General features: G+C 39.5%; 1 protein-coding gene across 6 annotated transcripts in view; it reads right to left on the bottom strand.

Moving 5' to 3' along the window:
- The window catches only part of AMPH (amphiphysin), a 126,440-nt gene that overhangs the window by 68,540 nt on the left and 43,598 nt on the right, over positions 1-14,302 (bottom strand). For 5 of the 6 annotated variants that reach the window (XM_089532578.1, XM_089532577.1, XM_089532581.1 and 2 more), the window contains exon 2: positions 5,482-5,562. In XM_089532578.1, coding sequence (XP_089388704.1) covers positions 5,482-5,562 — 81 coding nt within the window. Of the gene's footprint in view, positions 1-5,481; positions 5,563-5,828; positions 5,911-14,302 lie in introns of those variants that run through there. The other variant, XM_089532582.1, reaches the window with a different exon arrangement.

Below are 14,302 nucleotides of genomic sequence, written 5' to 3'. Positions count from 1 at the left end.
TTATTTCTCTAATTTAGGAATTAGTGAAACTGCAGAAATGAACTGCATTATTTTTGTGTTCTGTTCTGCACTGAACAGCATTGATTCAGCATTGATTTGGAAGACTGGTTCATCTAATCTAGCATTATTTACTAGACTGGCTGGCAGTGATTTTCTTCAATTACTATTATCTAACATTCCTTATCTGGGGGTGCATCTACACTGTAGAAATGATGCAATTTGCCACCATTTTAACTGCCATGGCTTCATGCTACAGAATCCTAGGATTTATAGTTTTATGAAGTGCTAGCATTCCTGGGTCGGGAAGCTAAAGACCTTGTAAAACTACAAATCCCAGAATTCCATAGGCTGGAGCTAGAACTCTTAAAATGCTGAAGAGGGAACACAGGTGGGTACCATGGAAGCATTGCTACAGATGGACCCATGTTCAATCCCTGACATCTTTAATTAAAAGAACACATACAACGAGAGAAAAATAGCACTAGATGGTGTGAATTACTGTTGCCTGAGATCCTTGAGAATGTCTGTCAGTTAGAGTAGACAATATAACAGTGCAGTAGGCCCTTTGTATTCATAGGGAATCTGTCTCCCACCCCCACTTATGGCAAAAAACTGCAGAACCTCAAGTCCCATTTGTTTCAATGGGCGTGAACCATGGGTGCGTCCATCATTGTAACATCTGGGGCTTGCCATCTGTGTAAGCTTAAAGCCACGGATGGCAAGCCTGCATATAGGGCAAGTGCACCATACATACAGAGGTCACTAGCCTGCTATAATGGAGTTTTATATTTCCATTGAGCCACAGGGAATTTAACTTGGGACCTCGTACATATAAAACATGACCTATGGTTCTTACCCAGTAGGGCAAGGCCTTGTAACCCTCTGATCTGCAAGTGACATTTACAGGCAGCTTGGCAACCAGTTTTTACATTCATTCCAAGCGCACTTCACCACCACCACCAGAAACAGCCCTCCATGGCCCATGACAAGCTGTTTCAGAAACATAAAAAAAAAAAAAAACAATGCAGAAAAGGATACCCATCATCTTTCTTTGCTGACAAGCCTGTTGCTTTAATAACAGATTAAAACTAATATAACAGTTTTATTCGAGATGAGGTAGCATACTTTCCGAATGAGTTACTTATCTGAGGTGAAACAGCATTTGAATTAATCAAGTAGCATTCACAATGTGGCATCCAAACCCCTACCTACCATATATACCTGACTATAAGTTGACTGCAAGTCAAGGGCAGGTTTTGTGGCCCAAATTATGGATTTTTTATACGACCCATGGATAGGTCAAGGGTAAAGGTTAGGGGCATGTAACAAAGGATTCAAAGGGTGAAGTAAAAGAAAATGATGACAAAGAACCTATGAAATTCCAGCAGCCGTAACTGTTTTTGCTCACACTAAAGGCTGGATGGATGAGAGAGTAGCCGGAGAGAGTGCTTCTGGGACAGTTTACACTCTTGCCTTTTACCAGAGGATGGTTCCTTTTAAAATAAGAGTTAAAGTACAGTACATACATTGACTTGTAGACAAGTCGACTCAGGTTTTTGGGTCAATTTGTTGACTAAAATGTCTAGACTTATACATGAGTATACACATACATATGTATACTGACAAAACGTTTGAAAACATGCAGAGATATGGCTTTATGTACTAACTCAGTTCTTCATCTTACAACAGGGTTGGGCAAACTCTGGTCTCCCAGCCAGGTACAGCCCATAGGAGTTCCCCATCTAGCTCACAGCTCCCCCCCCCCACTTTGATTTTCTCCTTCAAACTGTAACTAGAATTACAAGTCTACATTCACATCTATCTCACATATATGTGCATAATTACATAGACTATAAAGCATATCATGAAGCAAAGCTTTCCCATTAGTGGTCAGAGATATAGAATGTGTTTAAGTCATAGAATTGAGTGCTGACAAAAATGTTGCATGGATCTTGCCCTGACTGTATCTGTTGTAGTTTGTGGGGAGGGAGAGAAGAGGAGAGTTGTCAATTACAAGAACTACATGGTAAGACTTAGAAAAATCCTAAATCCCCTATCAACCCTATAGATTCTACTTGGGTAATCCACATGTTGCTTAACATGGCAGAATTCTCAGTAAGCTGGATAAATTCTCACTTTATGAGTTAGAATCTCAAAGCAATGCCAGACGCTGCAGGTCTAGAACCAGGAACTTTCAGCTCTGCTAATGTCTGGGCTGGAATTTGAGCTTCTTTCTGGGTTATTAAGGCCTGTTACAGACTGCCAAAATAAAGCTGCTTCGGGTCTCTTTGGAGGTATGCTGTTTAAATGATGCATGCATCCTAAGAATCTGGAAGCTGCACCAAAGCTGCCCTCCAGTGCTTAGGAATGGAGTGTGGCTTTGGCGCGACCTCCGGACTCTTAGGACCCATGCATCATTTAAATAGCATACCTCCAAAGAGACCCGAAGCAGCTTTATTTTGGCAGTCTGTAACAGGCCTAAGTTTTTTCAAGCATTAGATGGGTCCCATATTCCACCCACCCCTCCAGGGGAACCATTGGCCCATATTAGGCACATAGAAACAGAACAGAGCAAAAAGAAAATAACCAGAACTAGAACAGGGCTCCTGACTGAGATGGTTCAGTTGTTGCTCAGCAGGTTTCCATGCTTCTGCTTCTGCTTGGCAGTGGCTCCCTCCTGACTTTGCTCCTCCAGTTCTAGTGACATCTGACATTGCTCCTGGCTGCCCAGCAGCAAACCAGGAAGAATGAGAGAAACCCATGAATGACGCAACTCCATGGAAAAAACAGACCAAGAAATAGGAATACAATAGTCTTTCATGGTTGCTTGGATCTATTTAGAGCTGCAGATGCCTAACATCAAAGAAGTACTTACAAAAGAAAAAAATCTTAATGAAATGTCCTTATGGAGACCTTTAGATGAGTAAGCTCTTCTTGATGAAACACTGAAAGTTGTAGTAATTATGAAAGTCCAGGACATGTACTATTGGTTGCCTGATATTCTTTATATTATTCCTTTGAAGATTTTGCACATTTTAAAGTTTTAACATGAAGTCAGAATTTTGCCCAAGAATCCTATCTATGCGCAAATAAATAAATAAATAAATAAATAAATAAATAATATTTTAAGCAAAATGTCTGAAAAGCAAACTTAATATAAACACACACATACACAAAGATCCCTATCTTTTTACAATGATGCCCCCCCCCCTTATTTTAACCTAGTTTTAATTAAGGTTACTAATTAAGCTTTAATTAAATTTAGTGTTTTAGAGATACCCAGCCCTGAGAGAGGTCCTTATATTCATTGTTATCAAAACCTCCTTATATCCAGAGCCATTTGTTAAAGTCAAGGGTTAAGGTGGGGCAGGTGGCAACCTGGAAGAGAGCGTTTCCTGCTGTCTTTGGAAGCTCGACTCCAAGCTGGGTTACTTTACACTAACACTGTGAAAACTGTTTTGACTGTCAGAGTCTTTAACATTTCTTGATCTGGTTTTATTTTTGCCTTGAGTTGTTTCAGGACTTAATTTGGGGTAGTTACACCTCCTCTGAGCCAACAGGGTGTAGTAGATTGAGTTCATGAGAATAGCGTTCATATGCCCGCCCAACACAGGAAACTCACTGGGTGATGTTGAGTGATGGGCTGTACACACAGCCCCGAAGAGGGGGTCTGTCACCCCTGTTACAGCCAGATCGGGCATGCAGCAACCGCGTCCTGCAGCCCCAATTTGGCCTTTGCGGGGTGCAAAAAGGAGCTGCAAAAAGCAGCTCCTTTTTGCGCCCTGCAAAGGGCACGATAGCTGCATTGCCACATCTTGACAGCACTCCTTCATATGTATGCAGCACTGGAGAAGCACTGTGATGCCACACACTGTGTGGTGCAGCATCACGCCATCCTGGGGACAGTGCCGGGGCTTGGAGACGCTACACCCCGACTCTGCCCCCAAGCCAGCCCAAACGGCTGGTCTGCACAACCCCTGAGTCACACTTTCTCCGTGTTAGAGTAAAGCAATGGCAAGTCTCCTCTGGATAAATCTTGCTAAGAAAACCTTACAATAGGGCCATCCAAAATTAGACTCAATCTGAAGGCACATAACAAAACCACACTTTATTTGTGTATTTGCGAACCAATGTTGAAGGATGGTATAGAAATTAAACTGAAGGGCCAAATGTGGAAATCTGCACATCTCCTTAGCATGTAGAATATTTCAGCTTCTGCCTATTTCATTAACCATTTAAATGTGTTGCTTATTAAATAATGTTACAGAGAAGTCTCATCATTAAAACAATGTTTTGTTTTTTACTATTCACATTTGTATCGACTTTCTAAATAACAAATATAAGCAAGGCTAAAGTGACTGAGATACTTTAATGACATCCATTAAAATGAAGGTTTTTTTCTCATGTAAAACATTTTAAGAAGCATCCCCAAATCTCTATAGTAACAAGGCTTATGTTTGAAAATGTGAATGCAAATATATATCTTTGGAGGAAACAAAGGGAATATGGAACAAAATGATCCTGGAAAATACTTCAGGGACCCTGTCATTACATTACAATATGTTGGCTGCTCAGTCCAATGGAAAGGATCAACAGATACTGTATAAATTCAGTAAGCCAGTTCAAAATGTTATCTGACTAGCAGTATATAGTATTTTTTAAATTGGCTCTTTCATTCTGGAGATAAGATGTCTTAAAAGGGAAGCTACTGTACTAACTGTAAATACAGTCCTACAGTCCACCTATCAATCAGCAGACTACCTAAGTAGCAGTATTCCTGGGCATCAAAAAGCAGTGGTTGACAAAGCCCTGAGAAAGGGATCCTTCATTATATGATCAGAACTTGGAAAAGTTAGTTTTTAAACTACAACCCACAACCACAAGAAATAAGCAAGGAATACAGCCAGTGGCCATCCTGGCTAGGAGATTTTGGCATTTATAGCCCAAAAACGTAACTCTCAAGGTCTTGAAAAGATTGGCAATGGTCGGTAAGCTTTCCTGAAAGAATATGGGCCCGAACAGACAGGCCAATATAAAGCTGCTTTGGGCCACTTTGGAAGTGTGCTGTTTAAATGATACATGCATCCTAAGAGGCTGGAAGCCGCACCACAGCTACACTTCATTCCTGAGGACTGGAGTGCAGCTTCTGTTTGGGCCCTATGCGATTATTACTAACATACTTTCCAAGGTGCAGCTACAATGGCATACTAAGTATATTTTAAAGCACAGTGTGATCCCTGGGACTTAGCATTTCACACGTAGCTTTGAGGACAGTCTCCCAGAATTCTCTATGCTATGTGGTGGTCCCATGGCAAATGTACAGAGGATCTATGGCAGAAAAACTGACATTACTTGGAGTTCCTTGAATGCAAAAATAAGTAATTTCCAATACTAGCATTTCTCTCCATAGAAGTTTCATCTACTGTCCTACACTACAGTAACTGGTTAAAATCAAATCATCAGCGTGTCAAAATAACATACCTCTTGCCGTTTGAAGTTTTGAACATATTCTTCAAACTGTTCATCCTTTGTTTCATCAGCTTTGCCTAATTTCTGAAGTACCTATGAAAGAAACAAAAAATGTAGGAAAGAGGACAGTGTTAACTGAGCAGAATATCCACAATCTACTGTAAGTGAAACATAAATATGACATTAACCACCTCCATTCATTGTCTTCTTCTTGTAACATTTTACTTTTCTTACTCTTTAACTGCAGCGTGTGCTAGAATGTAAAACTGTCCTCAAATGCATACCCATGACAATAATGTTTGAAAACAAAAATCTCAAGAGGGCACTATAGATTCAAAGCACATCACCATTTTATGCACCTGTATGGGTAACTTGGAAACACTTGTGAAATCATCAAGGGTCTTGTCCTCTTTTTTACAAGGCTATAGATCTTCCTGTCAATGAACAATCTGATATGCTCCACTGCAGCAAAGCTATGGAAAAGATTCAGCAAAATAATAAAACCTCTGTGTCAGCATATCATATTAAAAAGCAAAATTCATTAGGCTTTTCCCCACACTTTACCATTCATTATACATGTGAGTATTCAACATTATTTTAATCTTGATGGAATTTTAAACATGCAGTAATAGAGGAAGAGCAAAATCTTTAAAACTATTTGATGTCTAAATAAGTACAAAATTATCTTTGATACTAACTGCTGAGCACTGGTTTCACAGCCACATTTATTTCAAAGTTTTTTTTTTTAATTGCATGTGGTAATACATTATGTTTGGATCTCCCTTAGAAAACAGAGCAAACTATGGCTGTATTTAAAAGCACCATGTATGCCCTTCCCTCAGTTTAGCTAAGCAGAATGTAATATTTGTTTCAGACTACACAACGCCACGATATGAAAATGCTTTACTAATGCAACATGCAATATAATGGGCTTTATATAAAATTGAGAAAAATCATTTATTGTTTTATCTGTACACTGCTGGAATTCCTATAATAAAGAGTGGGATAAACATTTTAATAAATAAAACAGAAAGACTGCATATGTACATCTTTGTCCCAAAAATGCCTAATTACTTTGGGTCTCTTTGGAGGTATGCTATTTAAATGATGCATGCATCCTAAGAATCTGGAAGCTGCACCAAAAGCTGCACTCCGGTGCTTAGGAATTGAGTGTGGCTTTGGTGCGACCTCCAGACTCATAGGACCCATGCATCATTTAAATAGCATACCTCCAAAGAGACCCGAAGCAGCTTTATTTTGGCAGTCTGTAACAGGCCTATGACAACCTTTTGTGCAAGTCTAGGAATAGGGTGATGGATTATTCTTCAGGGATCATGAGAACTCATTGAGAATGCAGAGCAAGGAAAAGGAGGATTCTGGATGTTGTTGTTCCAAAAAGTAACTTTCCCAAACCTTCTAGTGGTTAAATGCATTTGACATGCATAGCCACAATGAGCCACACAAAATTAAAGCGCCAGCTTTCTAGATAGCTGAAGCTTTACTCATGTACAGCATTATATACCCCACATTCCCATTAAAACAGTATCATCTACCATGGGTCCCCAACAAATGGGTCATGCATGACTGACAACTCTACTTTGCCTTGGCCTACATTAGGTCTCACCAGTAGTGCCATCTTTATTTCCTATTCCTTGACTTAACATCCATTTACATTTTTAAGAGAAGGAAGAGGGAAGAGGGGATTAATAAAGGAGAGAAGGAGACATACAAGGTTAAAAACTGACTCCCAGGAGAACCCTCAGTGTAAAAAGGCAGAGGTTAAGAGATTTAAACATTTGTGGCTTTAAAATGTCACTGGTGGCTGTTCAACATTTAATGAGCTTATCAGCAGGTGCCATTTAAAGGACATTTCTTTCCACATTAAAGAAATGTAAAATATGTATTTTTGTTAAGGCTGTCATTTGTTTGTCTAAACATGCATACTCAGTATTGTCTAAACATGCTTGTCACACCCCCAGCAAGCTCAAGGATGATTACTGGCTCTGCTACATGAGCAACACAGATGCCCTTGTAAAGGCTAATAAGATTAAGAGGAAGGTGGCGGCAACTGGCTAATGTAATTGCAAGCAGTCTGGGAGGACAGCCTAGTCTTTTTAGCAACAGGGGTAAAAACAAAAGGGAATAAGACAGACCACAAGAGGTAATATTTTTTCAAAAGATTTGGCTGTGGCTAATTTTCCAATATACAGGGAGTAGTCTACAAAACAGAGTAGGGTGAGGACAACCACACTCATACCTCCTTGCGCTTTCTGTGTCATTATACATTAAAGTGTGTAAAGAACTGCTGCCTTATCTGTGTATTTTCCTAGATTCTAACAACCTAACTGCATGTACTTTTTTCACAGCTGTCCCAGATAACATAATACTTCAAACATCTGCATTGTCTCTTGGAAACATTCAGAGGGTCTGCTTGTTAGAGAATCATTTCATCTGAGTTCAGGAAGGAACCACTTGGGTGCCAAGATGTTAGACTATGGCCTGTTACAGACTGCCAAAATAAAGCTGCTTTGGGACTGTTTGGAGGTACGCTATTTAAATGATGCATGGGTCCTAAGAGTCCGGAGGTTGCACCAAAGCCACACTCCATTCCTAAGCAGTGGAGGGCAGCTTTTGGTGCAGCTTCCGGATTCTTAGGATGCATGCATCATTTAAATAGCATACCCCCAAAGAGACCCGAAGCAGCTTTATTTTGGCAGTCTGTAACAGGCCAATGTGAACTACTTTGGTGCCTGACTGGTTAATTGGGTTCAAATGAGCTATGGCTAGACTTTTTCATTGCTTTATTCCTTTGTCATCACAACCCTGTCAGCTCTATTGTGATTTTGCTGATACTTTAATTTCAAAGACCTACTCTGATGTCCATGCTTTTGGTATGTATGAAATCCTGGTGATTTAGATCTCTTAGTTTTGCCTACTGTGCCTATTCCTGAATGGTTGTCTGATTATTTTGCTTTTTCTTTGGAGTCTTTCCTACTTCCCTACTCCTGTAAATAAATATAGGTCTTTATATTTGGTTTGTCTGTGTATTACTAGGCAGAGCCATAGTTCTAAATATAGCACCTGAGAGCTTGGTTACTGTTACTGAATATTATTTCTCATTTTGCCTGAGATGCCAGGAAAGAAGCCTAAATCCTGTTATTTCCGGCTACAAATCAATGGTAGTTTGCTAAAGTAACATGTGAGTTTGATTTAATGTGTTTTCTCTGACTGGGACTAACAACTGGACTGAGAGAAGAGGATGCCTGGTTTTGCACTTTGTTGCCCTTGGGACACCCTGAAAGATTTGGGTATTTCCTTGCCCTGGCAGGCCTAGACCAAAGAAAGTGGTGGTAGTTCTACCTTGCTGTGTTACTGTTAGCTATATCCTAGTCTACAGATCCTTCACACAGAGAAAACAGGAGGATACATGGAGTGGACTGCTATTCTTGACTGAGCTATGTATATTCTCTTCCTCCCTTTTTGGTCACAGATAAACCTAATACAGAGGAGCTCCAACCCACAGAAAGATGCACAAATTCTCGCATCGTAAGGATAATTCACTTGTGCTTTCTTATTCAGCACTTCCTTGAGGTGTTGTTCAAATCTTTGGCCCACTCCACTTCAATGTTTTTAAGACACACTGAAGCTTTTCAATCTAAGAGGGGGTTCAAGAAAGCATATACTTAAACTAGACAGACACTTATAGGCACATGAGAAGAGCCAAGAAGATAATGAAACATTAGAACAAAGAAAAGTACAGGGTGGTTAAGTAAAGGCATAAATCATTCAGAGAAAGTACAAAGAAATGGAGAACTGAAATAATGCATCAAAAACTGCACCCAATGGAACAGAAAGTAATAGCCAAACATGTGTCAAAATCAATACAATGAGCAATATATTCATCCATATTTGTTCACAGCCTCCTCCATTTCTGCCAAATGTTATTGAGATCCCCATCTTTAGCTGAGCAAGAGCTGCAGACATAGAAGCACAGTGTGACTTCTTTGATGGATTTTTTTTGAAGAAGTAATTGTTCATATGTTATTATTTATACACCTCACACAAGATTGGCTTATAAGTCAAGAATCTATTAGGCTTCATTCTTGCTTATATCACATTGGTGGCAACACAGTTGCTTTGGCCCATGTCACCAGGGTAACATAAGAAATCCTGGCCAGGCAGGGATGCCTCACATCTCATCAATTCCCCACAGTAGCTGGGAAACAAAATTCTGAAATATACAGGTTTTTTTTTCAAAATCCACAAAAAGTGATGCTTTTCTTGGCCAATAAAAATGCAAAAAATACATCATGCAAGCTTTCAAAGCTTCAGTGGCTTCTTTATCAGGAAAATATGTTAAATCATGTTTAATCATACAGCAGAAGAAAAGTGACAATTTTAGAGTCACAGACCTACATTTTGTCTCAGATGTTATTTCTGTTGCCAGTTACGATGATTTGGACAGATATCAGTCAGGCAGAGTGCACTCCCCTGGTGATGTGGGAACCCGGGACAAAAGGGCAAGAAAAGACAGGTGGTAAAATTTCAATTCTTATTAGCAACAAATTCTGACTTTGTTCCATCACACTTGCAAGGTTTTAGAATTTTCACGTTACTTTGGCAGCTTGAGAAAGAGTGACACTGATACTGCTCCCAGATTGCCAAAGTAATGCAAAAAAAATTCACCCCAGACTGACTCAAATGATTATAGGGCTTTCTGTTTCTTCCACTTTTTGTTTGGCTGTTTGTATTCTAAGCCTCAATAATAGCTCTTTATACTATGAACCAGGGTGAGAAACTTTCAGAAATCTGAAGATTCTCCAAGGCCTCAAACAGATGGGATGAAAAAACTGATCCGAGTCCGTGCTGGCATTGTTTGCACTGGGGCCACGGGAACTGCACATGCCTGGCCCCAATGCGAGCCACTGCTGCGGTTTTGAACAGGGCTGGCAAAAGGAGCGATTTTTATCCATTCCTTTTTGGCTTGTTTCTTTTGCTTTGTAGCAGCTTCCGGCCGGCTTCCTATTGTGTTCGGAACATTCAGTTGGTTCAAAGAGCTGCTGCCAGGCTGTTAACAGGGGCAGATTACAGAGACCATAGAACGCCCCTGTTGAAACAGCATCGTTGGCTGCCATTTTTTTTCTGGGCATAATTCAAAGTGCTGGTTATTACCTATAAATCTCTACATGGCTCAGGTCCACACTATTCAGCAGACCGTTTTTTCTGATATGAATCAGCCCGGTCTCTCCTCTGAAGAAGCCCTTCTCTCCACCACAACATCATCACAAACACTGTTGGTGGGGACGCGAGAGAGGGTCTTCTCAGTGGCTGCCCCTAGACTTTGAAACTCCTTGCCTAGGGTGATCAGAACGGCTCCCTCCTTGATGGCCTTCTGCTGGCAGGTGAAGACCTACCTGTTCACAAAGGCATTTAAGGAATTGCTATAAGGACAGGCTGGGATGTTGGATCATTTAAAAAATCTGATGAAGTTTTTTCTCTATATATAGTTTTATCTTTTTAAAATATGTTTTATTCTTTTAATAACTGTTTTAATACCGTAATAATTTAATTCTTTTTTAATGTAAGTTTTTCTTTTTAAAATGTTTTAATTGTACTGTTTTTAATGCTGTGAAGCCACTCTGGGTCCCAGTTCTGAGAAAAGAGCGGGATACACATGAATATAATAAATAAATAAATAAATAAATAAATAATGCATCGTCTAAACAGCATGCCTCTTTTTGGCCTGTCTGTTTCAGGGCTAAATTGCCATGTTTCTGACACCTGTAAAAAGGCAGAATTGGGCAGAATGGGATGAATTATCATGGCTGGTTGATTGTGGCCATTTCAGCACAGACATTTTAGTGATGCCGATTCAGCATGGCTGGTTTAGTACAACCAGTTGATTGTAGCTATTTCAGCATGGCTTGATAAAGCACACACAGAGGATAATCCAGCACTACACTTTCAGTACAGTACCTGTTTCAGTAACAATCAATTCAACCCTGCTCTGTCAACATGGCAATTTTAACAGGCAGTTGTTTCAGTGTTGCTGTGTCATCAAGCCCATTTCGACAAAGGCATCAGAGCATATGAAATTGAGGAATGGACACAAGAAGGAGGGGTGAAAATAGGAGGAAGGAATATCAACAACCTAAGATATGCGGACAACACCATACTACTAGCAGAAAACATCAAAGACCTGGAAAAGCTACTAAGGACGATTAAGGAAGAAAGTGCAAAGGCAGTCTTACTGATGAACATAAAGAAAACAAAAATAATGCCCACAGTGAATATACACAAATTCAACCAGGTCAATGAGGAAAAAGAAATAGGAAGTGTTCTAATACCTGGGATCAAACACTGATCAGAACGAGGACTGCAGTCAAGAAATCAGAAGACTAAGAATGGGGGAGGGTTGTTATGAAAAAACTAGAAAAGATCCTAAAGAGCAAAAATATACAACTGAACACTAAAGTTAGAATAATCTGTTGTGTTCCCCATCACTATGTATGGATGTGAGAGCTGCTCCAGAGAATAGGATTTGGATCGATGGATTCAAACTAGAGGAAAAGAGATTCTAGTTCAACATTAGGAAAGTCTCCAGACAGTAAGAGCTGGAACAAACTCCCACAGAGACTGATGGAATCTCCTTCCTTGTAGGTTTTTAAACAGAGGCTGGATGGCCATCTGTTTGGGGTGCCTTGATTCTGTGTTCCTGCATGGCAGAGGGTTGGATTGGATGCCTCTGGTGGTCTCTTCCAACTCTATGATTCTATGATTCTGTGACAGTTAAAGAAAGTGGATAGGAAGAAAATCAATTCATTTGAGATGTTGTCCTGGAGAACAGTGCTGAGGACTCCATGGACAGCCAAAAAGACAAACAAATGGTTCCTAGAACAGATCAAGCCAGAAAGCCCCCTGGAAGTCAAAATGATCAAACCGAGGCTCTCATATTTTGACCATGTTATGAGGAGGCATGACTCATTAGAAAAGACAATAATGCTAGGAAAGGTGGAGGGAAGTAGAAATAGAGGAAGGCTTCATGCTAGATGCACGGACTCTATTAGGGAGGTCACAGGTATGAACTTGCAGGAACTAAGCATAGCAGTGGAGGACTTGGAGATGTCTCATCCACAGGGTCACCATAAGCTGAGACCAACTGAAGGATGGTTAACAACAAATTGGAGCACCAAAGATGATCAGATAAAAGGAGGTGGGTGGGGAAACAGTTGCTTTTCTAAATTGGCCTCTGTATCCACAGATTTTGCACCTAGGGATTCAAGCATCCGTATTTTTAAAAAATATAATCCAAAAAGCAAATATTGATTTTGGCATTTTACTACACCATTTTAACACCATTTTGCTACACCACTGTATGTAATGAGACTTGAACATCCACAGATTTTGGTATCTACAGTGTGTGTGTGTGTGTGTGTGTGTGTGTTCTGGAACCAAATCCCAGTGGATAGCAAGGGCCCACTGTATATCTTTGCTGTCCAGGTTTTCTTTTCCTATCTGAAGTCCTGTTAATTTTAAATCAAAATCACTGACAGTTTTAAAAAAATTGTGATGTACTGAACTCAGCTACACACTTTTTGTACAAGAAGTCATCCCACTCATGTCTGCCTGGAATACAGATCTGACAGACCCAAAATCCAATGTGACATGTTATTTTGCTTTGTACCAAGAGAAAAAAGAAACTTTCATTAAACCAGTGAAAGTGGACAGCTACCATTTAGCTAGATTGCCCAAGTGCTCAAGGGAAATTATTTTGCTTTTTTTCCGTTTTCAGAATTAAAAATACATTAAAAATAGCCACATATTGTAATATAGATTAACATTAGCTGAAATTAATTCAAATTAACACTTCATTAAATATTACTGAATTCAATAAAATATTTGCCACTGATTTTTAACAAATAAACTCTACTCATACTTGATTTATAATCAACACACTTACATTTAATGCACTTTTAAAGTATGTAAAATGACTTCAATATGATGTTCACTATGATATTGACTACTGATACCAAAAAAGCACTGTGTGGACTGTGATATTGATTATCCCATTGCATTATAGTGCAAATGAATTTCAGTGATGAACTGTGATGTCATTTTAAAAAATAAAATATGAGGTGTGTTGGGGGAAATCATCATGCCACAGAGCATGACCTGCAGACTGAACTTTGCCCACTATGACTTAAATCTAAATAGTTATCCACCAGCTTGGTATTAGTGAAAAAAATGCAGCAAAGTAGAATTTTCAGAGCATATAAGCAAATCAAGCTGGAGTTATGTCAATTAGCAGTTCTTATACTATTCTGCAACAACGAATGGATAGCCTAGGTGCTCTTTGGAACTTGAAAGACAAATCATACTAATGGAGAAAAATCTGGATGGAACAACTTTCCATGAGATGACAACACAGTGTGCCCAAGATGAGCACTTTGAAATACAGCATCTTGGTGAGTCATATGAAACGTCAAGGTGTATTCTCTTGTGACGAATATGAGAAGTTGTCTTACAATGAATCAGATCACTGGTTTTTATCACTGTCATCACTGCCAAGTGGCAGTGGCACCTGAACGTTTCACAAAGGAATATTTTCATGGGGTGGTGGGGACTGAACCCCAAACCTTCATATTACAAAGCAATATTGCTGTCTTGGGTCTTTTGACTAAGACAAGTTTGGGCATTTTTAAAATAATTTAATCACATCTATAAAGTTTTGTTAACAAACAACTTAAGTATGTTAGATTATACAAATGAACACAACTTTGATGTATACTTCCTTTCCATTGCATATCTATTAACCTGTACTAGCCTCCAACAA

The sequence above is a fragment of the Sceloporus occidentalis genome, unplaced genomic scaffold (assembly GCF_023333645.1).
Source record: "Sceloporus occidentalis isolate IW3139 unplaced genomic scaffold, rSceOcc1.0.p SCAF_7, whole genome shotgun sequence".
Lineage (NCBI taxonomy): Eukaryota > Metazoa > Chordata > Lepidosauria > Squamata > Phrynosomatidae > Sceloporus > Sceloporus occidentalis.
This window is presented reverse-complemented; position numbering and strand designations above follow the sequence as displayed.